Below are 16,638 nucleotides of genomic sequence, written 5' to 3' on the forward strand. Positions count from 1 at the left end.
AGTGTTTGAGAACCGTGGAATGTGGTCCATCCACAGTTCAAGGCCTAGTGTTTTAGGAATTCCTGTGTGCTGAGAGTCATAAAACGATTTGCCTTTTCGTATGTTTGCATTTAAATGCTTTTTAATTGCAAATGATTTCTGGAGGTTGAACACTGCACAGGCTCTGGAGAAGGCAATACGGTCTTGTATAGCGCCTGACTCTTTCCATCTCTTATGCAGATTTTGTTTTTCTTGAAAGCTGTTGTTCAATGCTATGTCCACCAAGCTCTCGAACGGGGAGTGATGCAGACAGTCTTCGTAGCACCATAACTTGCAATGATTCAAATCCATCTGATCATGAGGTCCACAACTAGCTCGAGATCACAGTTATTGACAGCCTCCCAAGGTATCAAGGATGCGGCTTCGAGACATCATGGAGGATTAATGAAATTGGGTGCTGTGATATGTTTTTTCTTTTTTGGACCTTGGATATCGAAGTTAGGTGCGGCTAAGTGCAGGAGTATGGCGATTGGTTCGTGATCGGACTGAAATAGTTTGTGAGGACTGTCTTCGAGGTCGCATGGTGCTGAAGGGAATATCAGATCCGCGAGATTAGATCCTCTCGTGGGGTAGCAGTTAGGCAGACTGATACCCAATGAATCCATACCGCTAATGAGTTTCCTACTAAGATGTGTGACAGTAGGTGGAAGATTGAAATCTCCGCAAATAATGTGCTTAGCAGAGGCGTGGAGGTGATTTACCAGCTAGTGATCACATCACTGATATCACTGTTTGGGCCTAGTGGAATGTACATTGTTGCTATGTCTATCAGGTTGACGTTGAGCTTGACGGCACCATAGCAGCTTCAAATGCAAGGGATTGGGTTACCACAGAATGTGCCAACGAGAAGATAGTGGTATTATAGAGTATTGCGAATCCCCCCCCCCATCTACGATCTTCTCTAGAGGAACAGAACATTTCGTGACCAGCCTGAGGAGTGCAGGCAAGGGAATCCCGACCATTCCGAAGCCACGTTTCGACAATGCAGAGAATATCAAAGGTTTTAGAGAGGAGAAGCTGTCGACAGTGTCCAGCTTGTTACAAATACTCCTTGCATTTTGATACACAAATTGAATGGTGGTAGTCATAGTAACGGGAGTTCGTACAGGTGGCAAGTCACTTTTTATGGTTCGCACTGGACTACTGTGCGTTGTGATGTGTACAGGAATATCTTTCGCAGGTTTCGAGCCCTGGGGATTGTCATTATAATCAGCTGAGAGTTGGATTGAATGATATGTGGACAGTTTGGTTCCCATGATAATTTGTTCTCAGTGAAGTTATTTGATTTCTCATGCATTTTGCTGGCTTGGGACCTTGGTAGGTTTAATTGCTATTGCGTTTGATGTTGATGTCGGTGGTTTACTGCGGTTTTTGGCTTCTGAACTAGGAAGGGTTCGACGAGGGTTCCAGGGGGACATAGCCTTGGATCCAGCACGAAGCTCAACTTCTCTTGCTGGCAGGTAAGGATGAAAGAGGCGTATGTTCAATACCTGCTTCTTCTCTGTATCACATCAATATTCATCCCGTGTATTTCTGCAAACATGGTCTTAACGCTGTCTGGTTTAGTAGTTGGTTCCAGTCGAGACATGAAGATTTGTCCACGAGTTTGAACCGCTGTGATGTTGTACGAATTAGAATCAGTTCCCTTCGAGGAAAGTTCTGTGGCATCCCTATTACAGACAGAAGATAAAAACGAAGCGAAGAACAACCAATTAGCCAACGACATACGGAGGCAGGGAGACATACTAGAAGAACTCCTTCTCCCCATTTTCAAAACTCTCCAGGACATCCAAAAGGAAAATCACGAACTAAGAGAGCAAAACATTAAACTAATTGCCAGTCAGAAAGTAATGGATAAGAAACTAGACACCGTCCTAACACAGCTACAACATATTAACAGACGACATAATCAGACAGCTGACAACTTACGAGCTGGCCCTGCTACCCATCCTAAAGAATCAAATAAAGAGCATGATACTCGTCTCAGGACTACCCTCCCAGGCGAAATAAAAACAGTATTGCACGAAGCTGTTCCCCGCAGAGAACAGATACGCCCTGAAATTGTAGAAAGTACTGAAAACTACTTCCCGAACAGAAGAAATCCAGACTGCAGAACGGAAAACAGAGCAGTGACAGCAGTCGCTAGCACTGCGTTACCCGCAAGCCAACCCTGCATAGATATGAATCGCTGTTCCAACTTAGAGCCATATGCACCGAAACAACCTACCTACGCACAGAGGGTTACTCTCCCATCAAAATCGGCTGACCAAAGTTCTACAAAAAGAGAAAACCACCTGCTACCTACCAATCAGCAACATGATGCAACGCGACCAAACGGAGATCCTATGGATAAAATCCCTGTTTCCTCGCCGAGGTTTCCCACAGGATATCGTCCTTGCCTTGCCGAAAAGTACAACATCACTTCGGTTCAAACGAGAGGGAAAATATTTGTGTCGCGAATCAACCCCAATATTACTCCTGGTGTCATCAGAGAAATGTGTGTTGAGGGAATTGGTATCGATGTTGAGGTACGTCAAGTACGAACCAGACACCCTGCCTACTCCTCCTTCACTATCTCTTGCCCCATTAATTGTGAAGCCCAACTACTGAACAGAAACATATGGCCCAATGGCACCCTCGTTAAAAGATACAGAGAGCAATCGACAAGGCCCACAACTAGCGCAGTGAACACCCTGGCAAAACAATAGCAATTAACGAACACCTCGCCAGTCTTCAAAGAAGATACAAAAGTCTCCATTTTCCTACAAAATGTTCGCAGCATATCCAATAAACTCCACACCTTGCAGAGCCTTCTAATCAATTCAGAACACTCATTTATCTGTCTGACAGAAACGTGGCTCCAAAATAATAAGCAGCTGAACGCTCTGGCAGACAATTTAGGCTACAAGTGCATCGGTAGAGGGAGAGAAATCAAAAGGGGCGGAGGAGTAATGATGCTATATAAAACCGACTTCCAGATTGGGAAAGAACAAAGCTCTAATTCAGATAACTTCGAAGCTGTTATCGCCACATTCTCTGGTGAGAACAGCAAAGTACAGCTTTGCCTCATCTACTTGCCACCAGAACATACGAGAGAGATCAGAAATGAGTTCTTTACCTGGCTGGTATCAAACTTAGACGTAAATATTGAGACAATCATCTTAGGAGATCTGAATATGCCGTTACCGAGGAATAAAGATGCAAAAGCAGAGCTAGACGCCACAGTAGAAGCACTCGGAATGAAACAATTAACAACACCTGCGACAAGAGGATTACAGTGCTTGGATTTAATTTATTACAACGCGCAAGATGTTAACTTAATAGACAACTCCTTACAGTTTTCCTCCGACCACTCTGCGCTTTCAATGGAAGTTGCTCTTCGAAGACAGATTACCGATCAGAACTGCGGCACACATCAGAGTAATGAATCCAATTTGATATTTTCCACAAAATATATCAAATGCGAGGTCATATTGCAATGCCTAGCGCAATATAACTTTCAAAGTCTACATAAGATGTCCACTGAAGAAGCCATAGAGGAGATTTCGAGGTTACTCTTGCAGATCGCCCGTCTAGGAGCAGCAAAAGTATTAAAGATCTCCGACAGAGCGAACTCTTGGTTCACTCCACAAGTAAAAGTTATGTTTAAAAAGAAGCAAAAGCTCTACCGAAAGTGGAAAAGAACTGGGCACCCGACTGATCGGACTATGTACAAACGCGAAAGGGCAAAGTTCATTCGACTGAAAAGACAAGCATACTTTGAGGTTATGAAAGAAAAATTAAAAAAGGGAAAGAGAATAGTTAGCGAGAAAAACAACAAAAAAGAAATGACGGACCAGCTGTTTAGAGAGTGGACAGAAGTCACATTCGGAAAGCCTTTGAATGAAAAGCAGAAAAATTGTGAGGAAAACATCTGCGAGATGCAGAAAACGATTGAAAAACTGACGGATCCCACTGGCACAACCCAAACTAGAGCTAGAAACGTATTACGTGAAATTAATATCAGCAGGGAAAACTTAAAGGAAGCTATTAACTCGCTCCCCAATAAAGCAACGATCGGGCCGGACCAGTTCCCGCTATTCATGATAAAAATATGTAGCGCTTACATAATCGACCCGCTCCACCACCTCTTCCAGCGAATACTAAGTGAGGGGGTTATCCCGGAAAAATGGAAGAGATATTACGTAAAACCAGTTCCAAAAATAAGCAACCCTAAAACCAGTAAAGATTTCAGGCCCATCGCAATCGGATGCTCTGCAAAAAATATTTGAAAAAGCAATCCTGAGCACCATCAATCAGCACTGCTTTGGGGACAGGCCAGAATACTTACATTCTGTGCTTCCTCGAAGATCGACTATTACTAATTTAATGGAGACTCTACTCCGAATACAGCTAGCTTTAAACAACAAACAACAGTTGGACATCGTTTTTCTGGATGTTGCAGCAGCCTTCGACAACGTCTCAATCCCAGCTATAACAGTAATCCTCAAGGAGTATTTCCTCATTTCAGGAAGCACTTTAAGCATTCTCACTAACACCCTTCAAGAAAGACAAATTATCGCAATAAACGGGAAACAAACAGCATCTTACTGTATCTCCAGGGGTGTACCTCAAGGGGGCGTATTGTCCGCCACCTTCTTTGCAATAGCACTAGCCCCATTTTTAGCTCAAAACTGTGAACAATTTATTACATATGCTGATGATTTGAAATTTTTTGTAACATCTAAAGAACAAGAAACTGCACCCCATCTATCAGAGGAAGCAAACAAGGCAATCAAGAAGCTAGAAGAATATCTGCACTACATTGGCCTGAAACTTAATGAAAAGAAAACTGCCCAAATGACCTTCACCAACAAAAAGAAGAAAAATGAAATTACGATTTTTGTGAACAATACCAGAATCCAAAATTCCCCCGCACATGTTGACCTTGGCCTTAAGTGGGATGAAGGATTAAACTTCATACCTCACTTCGAACACATTAGGAAAAAGACATACGCAGCACTGTGGAGCACTAGACAAGAACTCACCGGTCTCCGAAGCCCTCATCTTATAATTCAATACATCCTTAAATGCGTTACACCGATTCCGTTGTACGCATCGACTATCTGGTCATCAGCCCCTGAGAACAACATCAAGGCCTTCTTAGGAGTAGAATACTGGCTCCTGAGATGGCTAAACAAGATTGCCGGGAAACCGTTTACCATCTCAAGAGCGGTCTTGTCTGCCAATCTGGACATCACACCCTGGAAGTATATCATCACAACCAGAAACATCTTAACTCTGGCAAAGCTACTAACGGAGAGAACAGATGCGCCGAAAGTGGGAAACGTGATCACTCGCCCTCGGATAATACGACCGAGAATAAAGATGGAAGGACCAAGTCTCAAGTGCCAACTGACTCAATTGGACTCTCTGGGGAGATTTTTCCCAGCAAATACTGTGAATTATTTTAATAATTTAAATATAGATGCAGAGAAACTATGTACAGACAAAATGTATAGGACAGAAATCTTTGGTAATGTGTATCGGCAAGTATAAATATAATAAGACTAATTTAATAATTTATATAATAATATTTAGCATTTAACAACCATTTGCAATTAATTAAACCAACTTAACAATTAATTCATTAACCACATATTCTGTGTTTTTTCATCTCCAAATTTTGTAAATAAGTTCATGTAAACATGCTTGTAAATACTATAATGTAACCACACCCTCTAGCCACGTGCTGTCTATGGGTGTCTCGAAAGAGAAATAAACAGATAATAATAATAATAATAATAATATTACCCTGTTGTCTCCCATGTTCCATTTTTTGATATGTCGAATAAATCATCCGGGGTTCTTTGGGTGAACCTGTTGATCGGTGAGAAATGCCTTGGGCAGGGATCAGATGTTTCCTATAAGCTTTTCTGGTGAGATCTTTTGGTTATTCTCAGCATCTTATTGGCCAGTGACTACTTCTGCAAATGTGGGTCGGTGCACCTTTTCTAGTATGGATTGACTCCTTTAACCTTTTTGGTTTGGTATTATTTTGGGTCAGTATTGTGGAAAGTGCCACCTGAGACGTTTTTGAGTGGCTACCCCTGGTATTGTTAGATGCAGGTTTGGGAGAGTTATCGTCATTGAGACCTGAATCTCTGCTGTTGAGCTGATTCTTATCTCGTTGTGTTACAGCTGTCATTGGACTAATGGTGACAGATATGAGCCATTGCATTACACATAATTTGGGGAATATAATTCCTTTGTACGTTGGAATCATGTATCAATTCTAGTTCTTGTGGTTTGTTTTCTGAGGTTTCTTGAGCCACATTGAGTGCGGATTTGAGCTTAGATGTTATCTTGATTAATATTTCAAATGGATGGGGTGGGTTAGCAATTGTCCTGAGAAAATCAAAAAAGGGGAATATTGTATTTGAATTACTTTTTTTAAAAAGAAACGTTTCGACTCTCAGATCAATAATACCGACATCCAGTGTCTTTCGGAAGTTCTCTGTCGGTATTTCTTCCCACCAGGCTGATGATAAAACATACCGACAAGTGCAAGAAGATTAATATAGTGAGCGATCTTCTAGAGATTTGGATTTTCAGAAAATCGCTGGGGTTGCTTTAAGAAGTTGTGGTTTGGCAGAAGTTGTGATGTTTCAGTGCGTTCTCCCCGGTTTTCAAATTGTTTTCATTTCTGCTAAATGCGGAGTTGTACCGATCTATCAGGAGCTCCAAGTAGCTACAACAGATTTTCTTCTCTACCACGATGGCCACTGTTGAATGTTATTTCCCTCTGTGTTTAAACGTTTTCTCGAATAAGCATCGTCTTTCAACTCACACATGTCCACTTTGTTGTAATCTATGCAGGGCCCACACCGTTCATAATGAAAGCAACGTTCTTTGGTGCAGAGACATATAGTTTAAAGGCAGCGAGTGCTTGGAAAGTCACACGGTAAACTGAACTTGCTTTCAACTGCATCGCTGCCGCATTTGTTTATGCACCTTTCCAGCGGAGAAAGCACCGAAATGAGAACTGTTGTCACTGTAAGTCTGTGCCCAAGCATCAACACCGATTCATCCAAAAACTGGAGGCACTAAATAATCCCATTTCTGTTATTTATTTCGATACAGAAACGATGCTCTTAAACGGCGAACATTTGACTGTAGTTTGTGTTGCTTCTTTTGGCGACCATGATGTTTATACTGGGGTCAATCTTGTGTGGCCGACTTTTTGGGGGACTTGTTTGGGGTCCGAGAGACCATGAAACGTGAAATACTCAAGGCAAAGTATAAAAATGTACGAGTAGTTGGGCACAACCGTCATGGTTTTAACAGCTATTTCATCTTTTCTTACATCTACTCAAATCACTTGACACGACACGTGATCTATGATGGTTCGAAGCAATTATGTCCATAGCCTCCCAGAACAAAAGAACAGCCATTTACAAAAGGCGAAACTGCCTAAACAAACAAGGTACTTATTTTAAAATTTTCTTAAGTTCAATATATTTTTTATCACCAATCTTTACTTGACTCGATCCAATCTTGTCTATAATTAAGCCAAATTCAAAATTGCTGCAAACTGCAGCAATGATAGCTTTATCATTAATTTCTAATTAAGACAGCCTCAATTTTTTCTAAGTCTTTTGAGGAATCAAAATACCCAGCACAATCTCTGTGCTCAGCACAAACATAATGGAGAAAATCATGTTGTTCTCAAGGAACAGAAGTGTTTTTGCTAAGGATCGGTTCCATTCAGTCTTTTCTTTCGCCTAAAGATGTTATCTGAGAATTCCGCCAAAGCAAGGTAATTTTCTTTACTGTCAAGAAATCTAGATAAGTCATTCTCCTCGTATATATTTGTCAATATCTGTAAGTCCCTTCAATAATCTAAGTAACAGTTACATTCAAAAATTAAATGCTGCACTGTTTTAGGCTCTCTGCAGTTACATTAGTGGAGAAGAAGCAAGGCCAAAAGTATGCAATTTAAAATTCAGACTTCCATGGCCTGAAATCAAGAAAGTTAAATTTAAGCCTTGATTAAATCAAGGCATATTTGATTTACTTAATTCTATCATCCTATGCATGTATTTGTTAGTTATTCTACCCTTAGTGTCATTAGACCATTCCTCCTGCCAATCTACAAGGAATTGATTCCGAATTCTCTGCACATCTTTCTTAACTGGTAACTCTAGATTCAGTGTGTAGTGGTCAATAACAGCAGGTAGACCCTTCCGCCTATAATACTGTAGGTAGTTGAATATTATTTCAAACTGAACGGGCACTTTGCCTCTTAGTACCTGGAGAGCTGATGTCGAAATTGTACGACATGCCCTTGATGTCGCTAATAAAAAGAACCGTTGAATTTGCACAAAATACTTTTTACAAGGCATTTACAAATTTCCCCATGCACCTGCTGCATAGAAAACTGCTGAATAATAAATTTTTAATGTAGAAGGCTTAATGCTCCAGGCACATCTTGTAATTCTAATTAATTTTCCAGTCAGTGCTTTTATTTTCTAGAGTATATATTTTGCATGGGCTACGAAATGAAACCAATCATCGACCATTATACCAAGGTATTCATACGTACGGACAATTTTAGGTTGGTCGTTTAATCTTTTGATTGGTGGTCTCTGTAAATTTAGGTTACATTTAAAGAGTATTGATTTGGTTTTCATTACGGAAATCTCTAGTTTGTGAGTTACACAACAAGTATTTAAGCCAAGCAACATTTCATTTCCATGTCGGGAGCAATATGGCCATAGTTGCTAATGCTCCTAAAAACAAAACAAACAACAACATTTCCATGTTCTTCCAATTCAAGTCGGGAATTTCCATAAATGAGAACAACTAAGTCGTCTGCATATGCAAGTATAGAAATATGCTCATGTTCTTTAACCAGCCACCCATCAAGGACCACGTTCCAGTAAACAGGGCTGAGAACGGATCTCTGAGGGCAGCCGTGAGTATCTGATCTCAATACAGAGCAATGTCCAGATGAGACTACAAGGCATCTGTCTTGAAAGTAGTCAGTGATAATTCTATAAATGGGGACAGAGACCCCAGCCTTCCTGAACCTCGCCAGGACAATCTGCCACTATAAGGTGTCAAAGGCCCCTTTGAAATCCACGAAGAGGTCGAGGAAGTATTTAGTACTTGAAGTAGAGACCAAATCCATAGTTTGTTTAATTGCATCTATTGTTGATTTTCCTTTAGTAAAACCGAATTGATTAGGCACGTGTAAATTTTTTCTGTTGTAATAATTTAGAAATCTTACAACAATAAGCCTTTCCAGTATCTTCCCAGAAACGGTAAGAAAGTCAACAGGAGGTATGATGATGATTGGTTTATGGATTTGTTAGAATTTGTTTAATAATGTTTTCAAATTCGCTTGCTTCCACGATTTAGGAAAAGCACCTTCTTTAAGAAGGGTGTTAAGTACATTTTCGATCAGTTTCGGACAAACTTTCCAAATTCTTTTCAAGACAGAAACTTCCATCAAATCTAAACTCGGGCATTTTCCCTTCTTCATGGAGCATATGGCCTCGCCAATCTCCTCACGCTTGAAATTTTCTTCAAATGAAGGTCCTTCGTAAGTTAAATGGTCTATTTTTATTATAGTCTGTTCGGTGTTTTCTGGAGCTTGAACATCTTGTTGTATTATTTCCTCCAGAATAGCATTCATGGTCTCCGACCATGTAAGCGTTTCAGTGTTATTTGTTATTTGATTTTAATATGGATGAGAAGATCTCTGCCGGATGTATCTTTTCAACAACCAGTTTGTAAGGGAGCCCAAGGGTTTTCATCAAGAGTTGTTTTTATCAATCGTTCCATGCAAAACGCTTTTCTTTATAAATAAGATAAAAATATGTTCTTCTGGTCTCCTTATAAATTTCCTGCAAGCGCTCGACTCCTCATTTGGTCTGTTATTACGTTTTGCACGTTGGTAATCTCACCTGGCATTCATTAGGTTGCTTCGCAAAGCAGAAAGTTTCTAAGTACAATACGGGACAGAATTCCTTCGTTGCTTTTTCTTTTGGATAGTTCCATCACAAAGCTCAGTAATAAGTTTCATTACCTCTCGCAACTGCCAGTTTAAATCCAGTGCTCGCAAACGTTCAACGTTGTCATCAGTGAAAATTTCTCTTAACTTGGAATCAACGAGCTCCCAATCTGCTTTTTGTGTTTTGTTACGAGGAAACTCATAATTACGATTATGATATCTGGGATCTGAAGACGATACAATGCTGAACGCAATAACACTGTGGTCACTGCCGGTCCAGGAGGTATGAACCCTCCAGTCCCTGACCCAGTGACCAAACGTTCTGTTAGTCAATGTGACATCAATAAAGGATTGTCCTGAGGTAGAGGCAAATGTTGTTGGACTTAACTATTTTGAATTCCCCAGGGTGTCCTTGGGAATTCAAAATAGTTAAGTTCTTTGATTCAATAATTTCCTCTAATTGCTCGCTTTTAGAGTCAGAAATGGGGCTGTTCCATAGTGTTGACGATGCATTTGCATCGGCGATAATTAACACTTTCTTACCAGCTGATTTGTTTAAGGCAGTTTCTAAATAGTTCAAGAATAGTTGTATGGATTTACCAGTTTGGCTACATTGCATATAAAGTGATATGCAGTAAATTTCCCCAAAGATGCCCTCCAAACATGCACACGCAGAGTGCTCCGTGCACAAGCCATTAATTCTAGTAAACGTGATATTTCGATCCGCTATGACCAAAGTCTCCAAAACTCTACTATAGCATTACCTCGAATCAGCCAAACAGAATATCTCATAATGGGAAATTTTAACTCTACAGATATTGACTGAAACTTGTGGTTTGGTCATTCACACACTAGCAAGAGTTTTATGGTTCCCTTGGATGACTATTTTCTACAACAGCATGTTAGAGAGGCAACTACTGATGCTGTTACCAATAGCAAATTCTAAATGGGAAGAAATCAAACAATCTACTACCATTTTCACACCAACTAAGAAATACTGTTCAAGGCTTTGATCTAAATGGATGAGAGATGAACTATTGAGACACGCTGCAGAGAAGAAAAGTGCATGGATGCATGTGAATTATTAGCTGATCCCGAAGAATATTCCAGATCATAGACAGATAAATCAGTCTGTGGTTGTAGCTAAGTGAAGGCCGATTACGAAAAGTCACTGACAAAAATACAGGGTGATTCACTACCAGTGCGACAAACTTGCAGGAGGTGTAGGGGGCACAAAGACGAATCGGAATCACATAGCATTGCAGGGTCCGAAATGCCTTCGTCATGCGGTAGAGGACGTTGAACGGGAGGTCGCGTGAACAGCGATCCCGCTGGAAGTCAGCATTTGCGAACCGGTTCCCTAGGCAGTAGGATGGACGAGTATTCAAACGTTTAATTGGCCGACATGCACCTCGCGTAGGGAGCTGCGGACTGTAACGGGCGTGCCGCTCTGCGCTTGTACCAGGAACGTTTCCCGCACAGGCGTGCTCCTCGTCATACGATTTTCGCACGTGTGCACAGAAGGTTACGTGAGACTGGTCGTTTCACGAGAGGTACCATGAATCGAGAGCGAACGACGAGGACGCCAGATAATGAGGAGAATGTCCTACGTCTTGCAGAAGGCAATCCGAGTACGAGTACTCGAGCGATAGGGCAACGATTGGGTATTTCCCAATCCTTATGTATGGAGGATACTGTCAACAAACGAAATGAGTTCATACCATCTGCAATGCGTCCAATCATTGAAGCCTGCGGATTATCCACTCCGGAGGACTTCTGCTACTTGGTTTCTTCAACAGAAACGGTTCGCAAATGCTGACTTCCAGCGGGATCGCTGTTCACGCGACCTCCCGTTCAACGTCCTCTACCGCTTGACGAAGGCATTTCGGATCCTGCAATGCTATGTGATTCCGATTCGTCTTTGTGCCCCCTACACCTCCTGCAAGTTTGTCGCACTGGTAGTGAATCACCCTGTATAAAGGAAAACTTATATTCACTCAACATAACTCAGAAGACTTCTCAATATTATTGAGTACGTGGGCAGTAAATTAGAAAAGTTGTGAAGTAGTAAAAATGCATGATAAATAAACTTCAATTCAAAATTTATTCAATGCAATACATAATATAAGCATTCTCACTATTTAAAAAATATCGTTATCTAATATACGTTGTAAACTGTATCATCTGACAGCAATTTCCAGTTAAGGAGCCGTAAACTAACCTCTAGTACATTATAAGTAAATATTACGTAGAAATTTAAAAATATGAATAATTACGTTCTGTTAATAATTAGAAAACACTGACAGTTATTTGGTTGCAATGCCTATAATATTATATCTAATATACAAATTGGTGATGGAGCTCTCTACAGTTTGACAATTCAAATGAGAAAATCCAGCTTTTTCCACGATAGATTTAATATTCCTGAAGTGACAGGTAGCAGTTAAAAGAGTCCAGATGGGCTCTATCATTCGCTGTATAAACAACCCCCATGAGTTCTCTGGCCAGGTGACGTGGTCCATGAAAATATACTTTCCTCCCTAACATTGAAGAAAAAAAGAAGTTTAAAATAATCTGCATTTAACATCATCTTATAAATTGTTAATAAATCTTAATAAATCCTTATTGCACTAAAATAATATGACCCCTTCATGGACAATACATTAATACGACATTACAATAATACGACCCTTCACAACGGCGCGTCCGTAGCCAGGTGAAGGAGCAGCAGTGCGTAACACACGCTTCTTGATTAGTCCGGGGTTCGAGCCCGTCGAACAGATAATCGACCACAGAACACCCGCAATTTAGAGTCATAATATATATTCGGTGCAATATGGCCGAAGTCACTGATGCTCCTACAACAAACACAAACAAGAAACAAGTTCAGCCGAAAATGTTTGGTTTCTTTAATAATAAATGTTTATGCAGTATATATACGTATAGTTTTATGCATTTTTCCTGTTTTTATATTGCCTAACATAATATTACAGATATAATGTCTATAAATTGCTTGTGTTCTGTTGTCGATTTGATGGTTGCTGGAAGAAAAACCAAAGTTACCGGAAGAAAAAAAAAACATGATACTCTCGTTTAAGACCGATTAGTTCAGCCATGTTCTGAAAATTTGTCATTAAATTCCTCACCTCTTCGTCAGTATCCTCAGGTCGCCCGTATATTTATATTTTATGTATTTATTTCTTTATACTATTTGTTGTTTGTTGCTGTTGTTGGTTGAGTGAACACAAATCGCAACTCTGACTGCAATTTTCAGAAAATTCCAAATCCCAGGGTGTGTAAAACGGTAAGGTAGCAGAGCATGGAGAAGACACAATTTTTTCATAAAAAACAAACTTTTAATGAGCATTTATAACAGAATTTACATAAATAACAAAAGTTTTTTTTATGAGACTTCTATAAAGCAAAGTTCCCATATACAAAGTTTCCATTTGTATATATATACACACAAATTTCAATTCGAATTTAGATATATAAGAACTACGATCCCTCATCAACTATTCTCAAATATTTCCCGTATGTATGCATAATTTACGTTGGTAACACAAACCTTCCTTTCCTTTTCCTTTTATTGGTAATCTCTCACACACAATAAATTTCAACTATTTTTTAGAAAAGGTGCTTCTCTTCCTTCACGGGTTTCCAAATATCACTTTACATTAGTTGTCTCCTTCTTACTACAAATCACCAATGCCTATGAAATCAACTATCTATCCAATTCACACTTATCACCTTACATCATCCGTACTTACTACAAATCTTATTTCTATCAATTCACCTACCGATTAACACATATCAAATCAATTACTATTATCATCACTTTACTTCAGTAATACTTACTACAAATCACTTATTTCTATCTTAGTTACTTCAACGTCAACCAGCAATTCATGACTCTCACCCCCCCTTGTCTCCTCTGAAGCCTTTTTTTTTATCTCAGAAGTTTGGAACGCCTCACGGGACTTTCAATCAAAACCTAGTACTATGCTTAATTTTTCATTCCTTCCTATTTTCTAAAAAGAAAAAAGAAAAAAAAAACTGACCATAACTGTAGTCTCCCTCGTGCACACACCAGATCCTTCTCTTGCAATTTTCTTGTTTATTTCACACGGCAGCATTATAACCCTTTTACATATACCGCGCCTTCTAAAATAGATATTTTCTTGTTTACGCTTTCCTTGCTAAATGTCGCCAACTTACCTAAATTCCGCCAGAGTGGCTCGCACTTTACCGATGCAACCGCCAGCTTGTCGTGACTTATGTCTAGATGCCGCTTACATCAAACGCCTCTAAATTAACTGCCTTTCGCGTTGTTATTGTCTATGCTCCTAGTGAACCCTTGTTATTGTTGTCTGCTTATAACCGCTGTTTAATTCACACTATTTCTGTCCTCTCTATTTCTAAATCCACTATTTTCAAACCTTAAAATTTATCATATTCAAACTTAATATTGAACCTTAATATTTCCATTATATTTGTAAGTGTACAATTCGAAACTTTCTTCCTGTGGTGGAAGAAAATGAGTTTTCTTCTACCACAGGAAGTTGGTAAGGATGGTAATTACACCAACTGTGCTACTCACCAATGCTCTGTCGTTATTGTTGGTGTAGGGTTTAGCAGCCTATATTCCACTATGTATACTCTCTGTAAATTGTGTATGTTCTCTGGTCGATTTTATGTTTTCTGGATGAAAAACTCGGGAGAAAAACTTACATTTGAGACCGACTAACCCATCCTTGTTGCTTAAAATTCCTCACGTCATCGACGGGACTCGAACTCGTGTCTTTTTCACCTTCCAAGGCTCTGAGTGTTACAGAGTTAGGTAAGTCTACTTAAGAAAGTGACCACTTAGTGTATTAGGGTTTAGTATAGAGAATATGAGTGATAATAAGTAAAAACTGCGAAGACCAGAAAATTTGAAGTTATGTATTTTCTTTCAAAAGAAAATTATACTAAAATATTTGGAAATGATAATTCCTTTTCGAGAAGGAGAAATGTGTTTTAATATACGTGACCATTTAAGGGATTGTACCCCGACGTAAAACGGTGACTACCTGTATTTATTGTTATGTATCTTTAACAGGATATTTGTCTAAGATCTTCTAAATGAAATGGGAAAAACGCGTTATAAACTTTTCAGTTATGTTATTATATTTTCCCCAAATTGAATCATTAGACAGAGCTAAACAAAAAAAAATCTTATGTGTCCTTACCGGAACTAAGACTCTTCTGATTTCCTTTAGACACTGACGAACATCCCTAACAGAACACATGACATAAGTCGCCACCAGAACATCAACAGTTTCATCTGGAATTTCGGACATGTCTTCAGCAGCGGCAATTACAACTTTGTCCAATTGAAGGTGTGGAAAGGAGTTCATGGTCTGGCGAAAATACTTCTCGAAATATGGATTCACGTCCAGCGCAGTCAGCCGTGAATTCTCAGGATAAAATTGCAGATTGGCTCCATTTCCGATGCCAATTTCTACTATTTTCAGAGAACGACCATCCTTTTTGGCTATAGAATCTACATCACACATGCTAAACAGTTGTTTTCGGATAGGGATGATCTGTCTGTTCCACAAGGGCAGAACTATTTTGGAATATACAGCGGCAAATGAGTATCTTTTAACTGGCTCAAAGAGAATTATCAACAGCATGAAAGGTAATAGAATGGTAAGGGACACCATCCAAACCACGGTATTAAGTAAAAAATAAAAAAGAAATTCTATTTTTATCCCGAATTTCTTTGTCGGAACAGTGGTCAACATGAAGATACCAGAAGGTATCAAAACAGTCAAACTTGCCGACCAAATTAGAAACAGATACTCCATTGAGGACGATAGAATAAATCTAAGTGCAGAATGACTCGATATGTGTGGTTACGCAAATCGGATGCTGCTGTATACAATAAGGAAATTAAGACAATGGAAATGTAGGCAATCATAACACAGATGAGCTTCAGCCCCTGACAACGTTGGAAGATGACGAATTGTCACGTCAGAATTCATGAAAAAACTGGTTGAATGGTCATTTTGTGAATTATTATTATAGTCAATGAAGCTTTAATGACAGAATTTAAGAATGATCAAAGAAAATAACTGATAAATGCTACCTCTATCTGCAATCTGTCACGGTTGGTTCTGTGTTCTTCCTTTTAGGCTGCATCGCAGTTTCTTTGAATAACAGGCATATTGCGTGCATTTCGCTTTTAAAACTCTTTTCTGGTTGCAAAAACAACAGAATTGGAGGAAAAAGTTATAAAAATAACGTTGTGAAAATGAGATAATAGCAATAATATGAAAAACATGTCTTTCTAATGCAGCGATTTTTTTCTGTAATTGCTTTTCTATTTTGCCTTTTATTTGTACACACAATTATTACACATATATAAAATATTTACATGAAAAATATACAATTTTATATACATTAACATTCTCGTTACACATATATAAGACATTTTATTATAATTGACCTCCTGGTGCATTGCTTACATGTATCCCAGAATCAAGGGTGTCTCCTAGGCAAAAGCCCATCTCCACCTAATTCATCTGTTTTGGCGTAGAACCTGAACAAATGTAGTC

The 16,638-nt window shown here is 39.4% G+C and overlaps 1 protein-coding gene across 1 annotated transcript; it reads right to left on the reverse strand.

Moving 5' to 3' along the window:
* Nucleotides 1-12,342: 12,342 nt before the first annotated feature.
* Nucleotides 12,343-15,750, reverse strand: LOC150079633 (thiol S-methyltransferase TMT1A-like). The gene is made up of 2 exons (XM_090383149.1): nucleotides 15,268-15,750; nucleotides 12,343-12,576 (listed from the first exon to the last, which is right to left on the reverse strand). Exons 1-2 carry the CDS (start codon nucleotides 15,742-15,744, stop codon nucleotides 12,343-12,345), a joined length of 711 nt encoding a protein of 236 aa, XP_090239275.1. The 5' UTR covers nucleotides 15,745-15,750.
* Nucleotides 15,751-16,638: the final 888 nt, after the last annotated feature.

Source organism: Mastigoproctus giganteus, chromosome 10, assembly GCF_048544385.1.
Source record: "Mastigoproctus giganteus isolate SK-2022 chromosome 10, ASM4854438v1, whole genome shotgun sequence".
NCBI classification, from domain to species: Eukaryota; Metazoa; Arthropoda; class Arachnida; order Uropygi; family Thelyphonidae; genus Mastigoproctus; species Mastigoproctus giganteus.

Excerpts from the sequence above, each read along its gene's own strand:
- LOC150079633 (XM_090383149.1), bottom strand. The coding sequence starts at position 15,744 with ATGGTGTCCCTTACCATTCTATTACCTTTCATGCTGTTGATAATTCTC. Across the intron at positions 12,577-15,267 it reads TCAGAAGAGTCTTAGTTCCG|GGAGGAAAGTATATTTTCAT; the intron begins GTAAGGACACAT and ends CTTCAATGTTAG.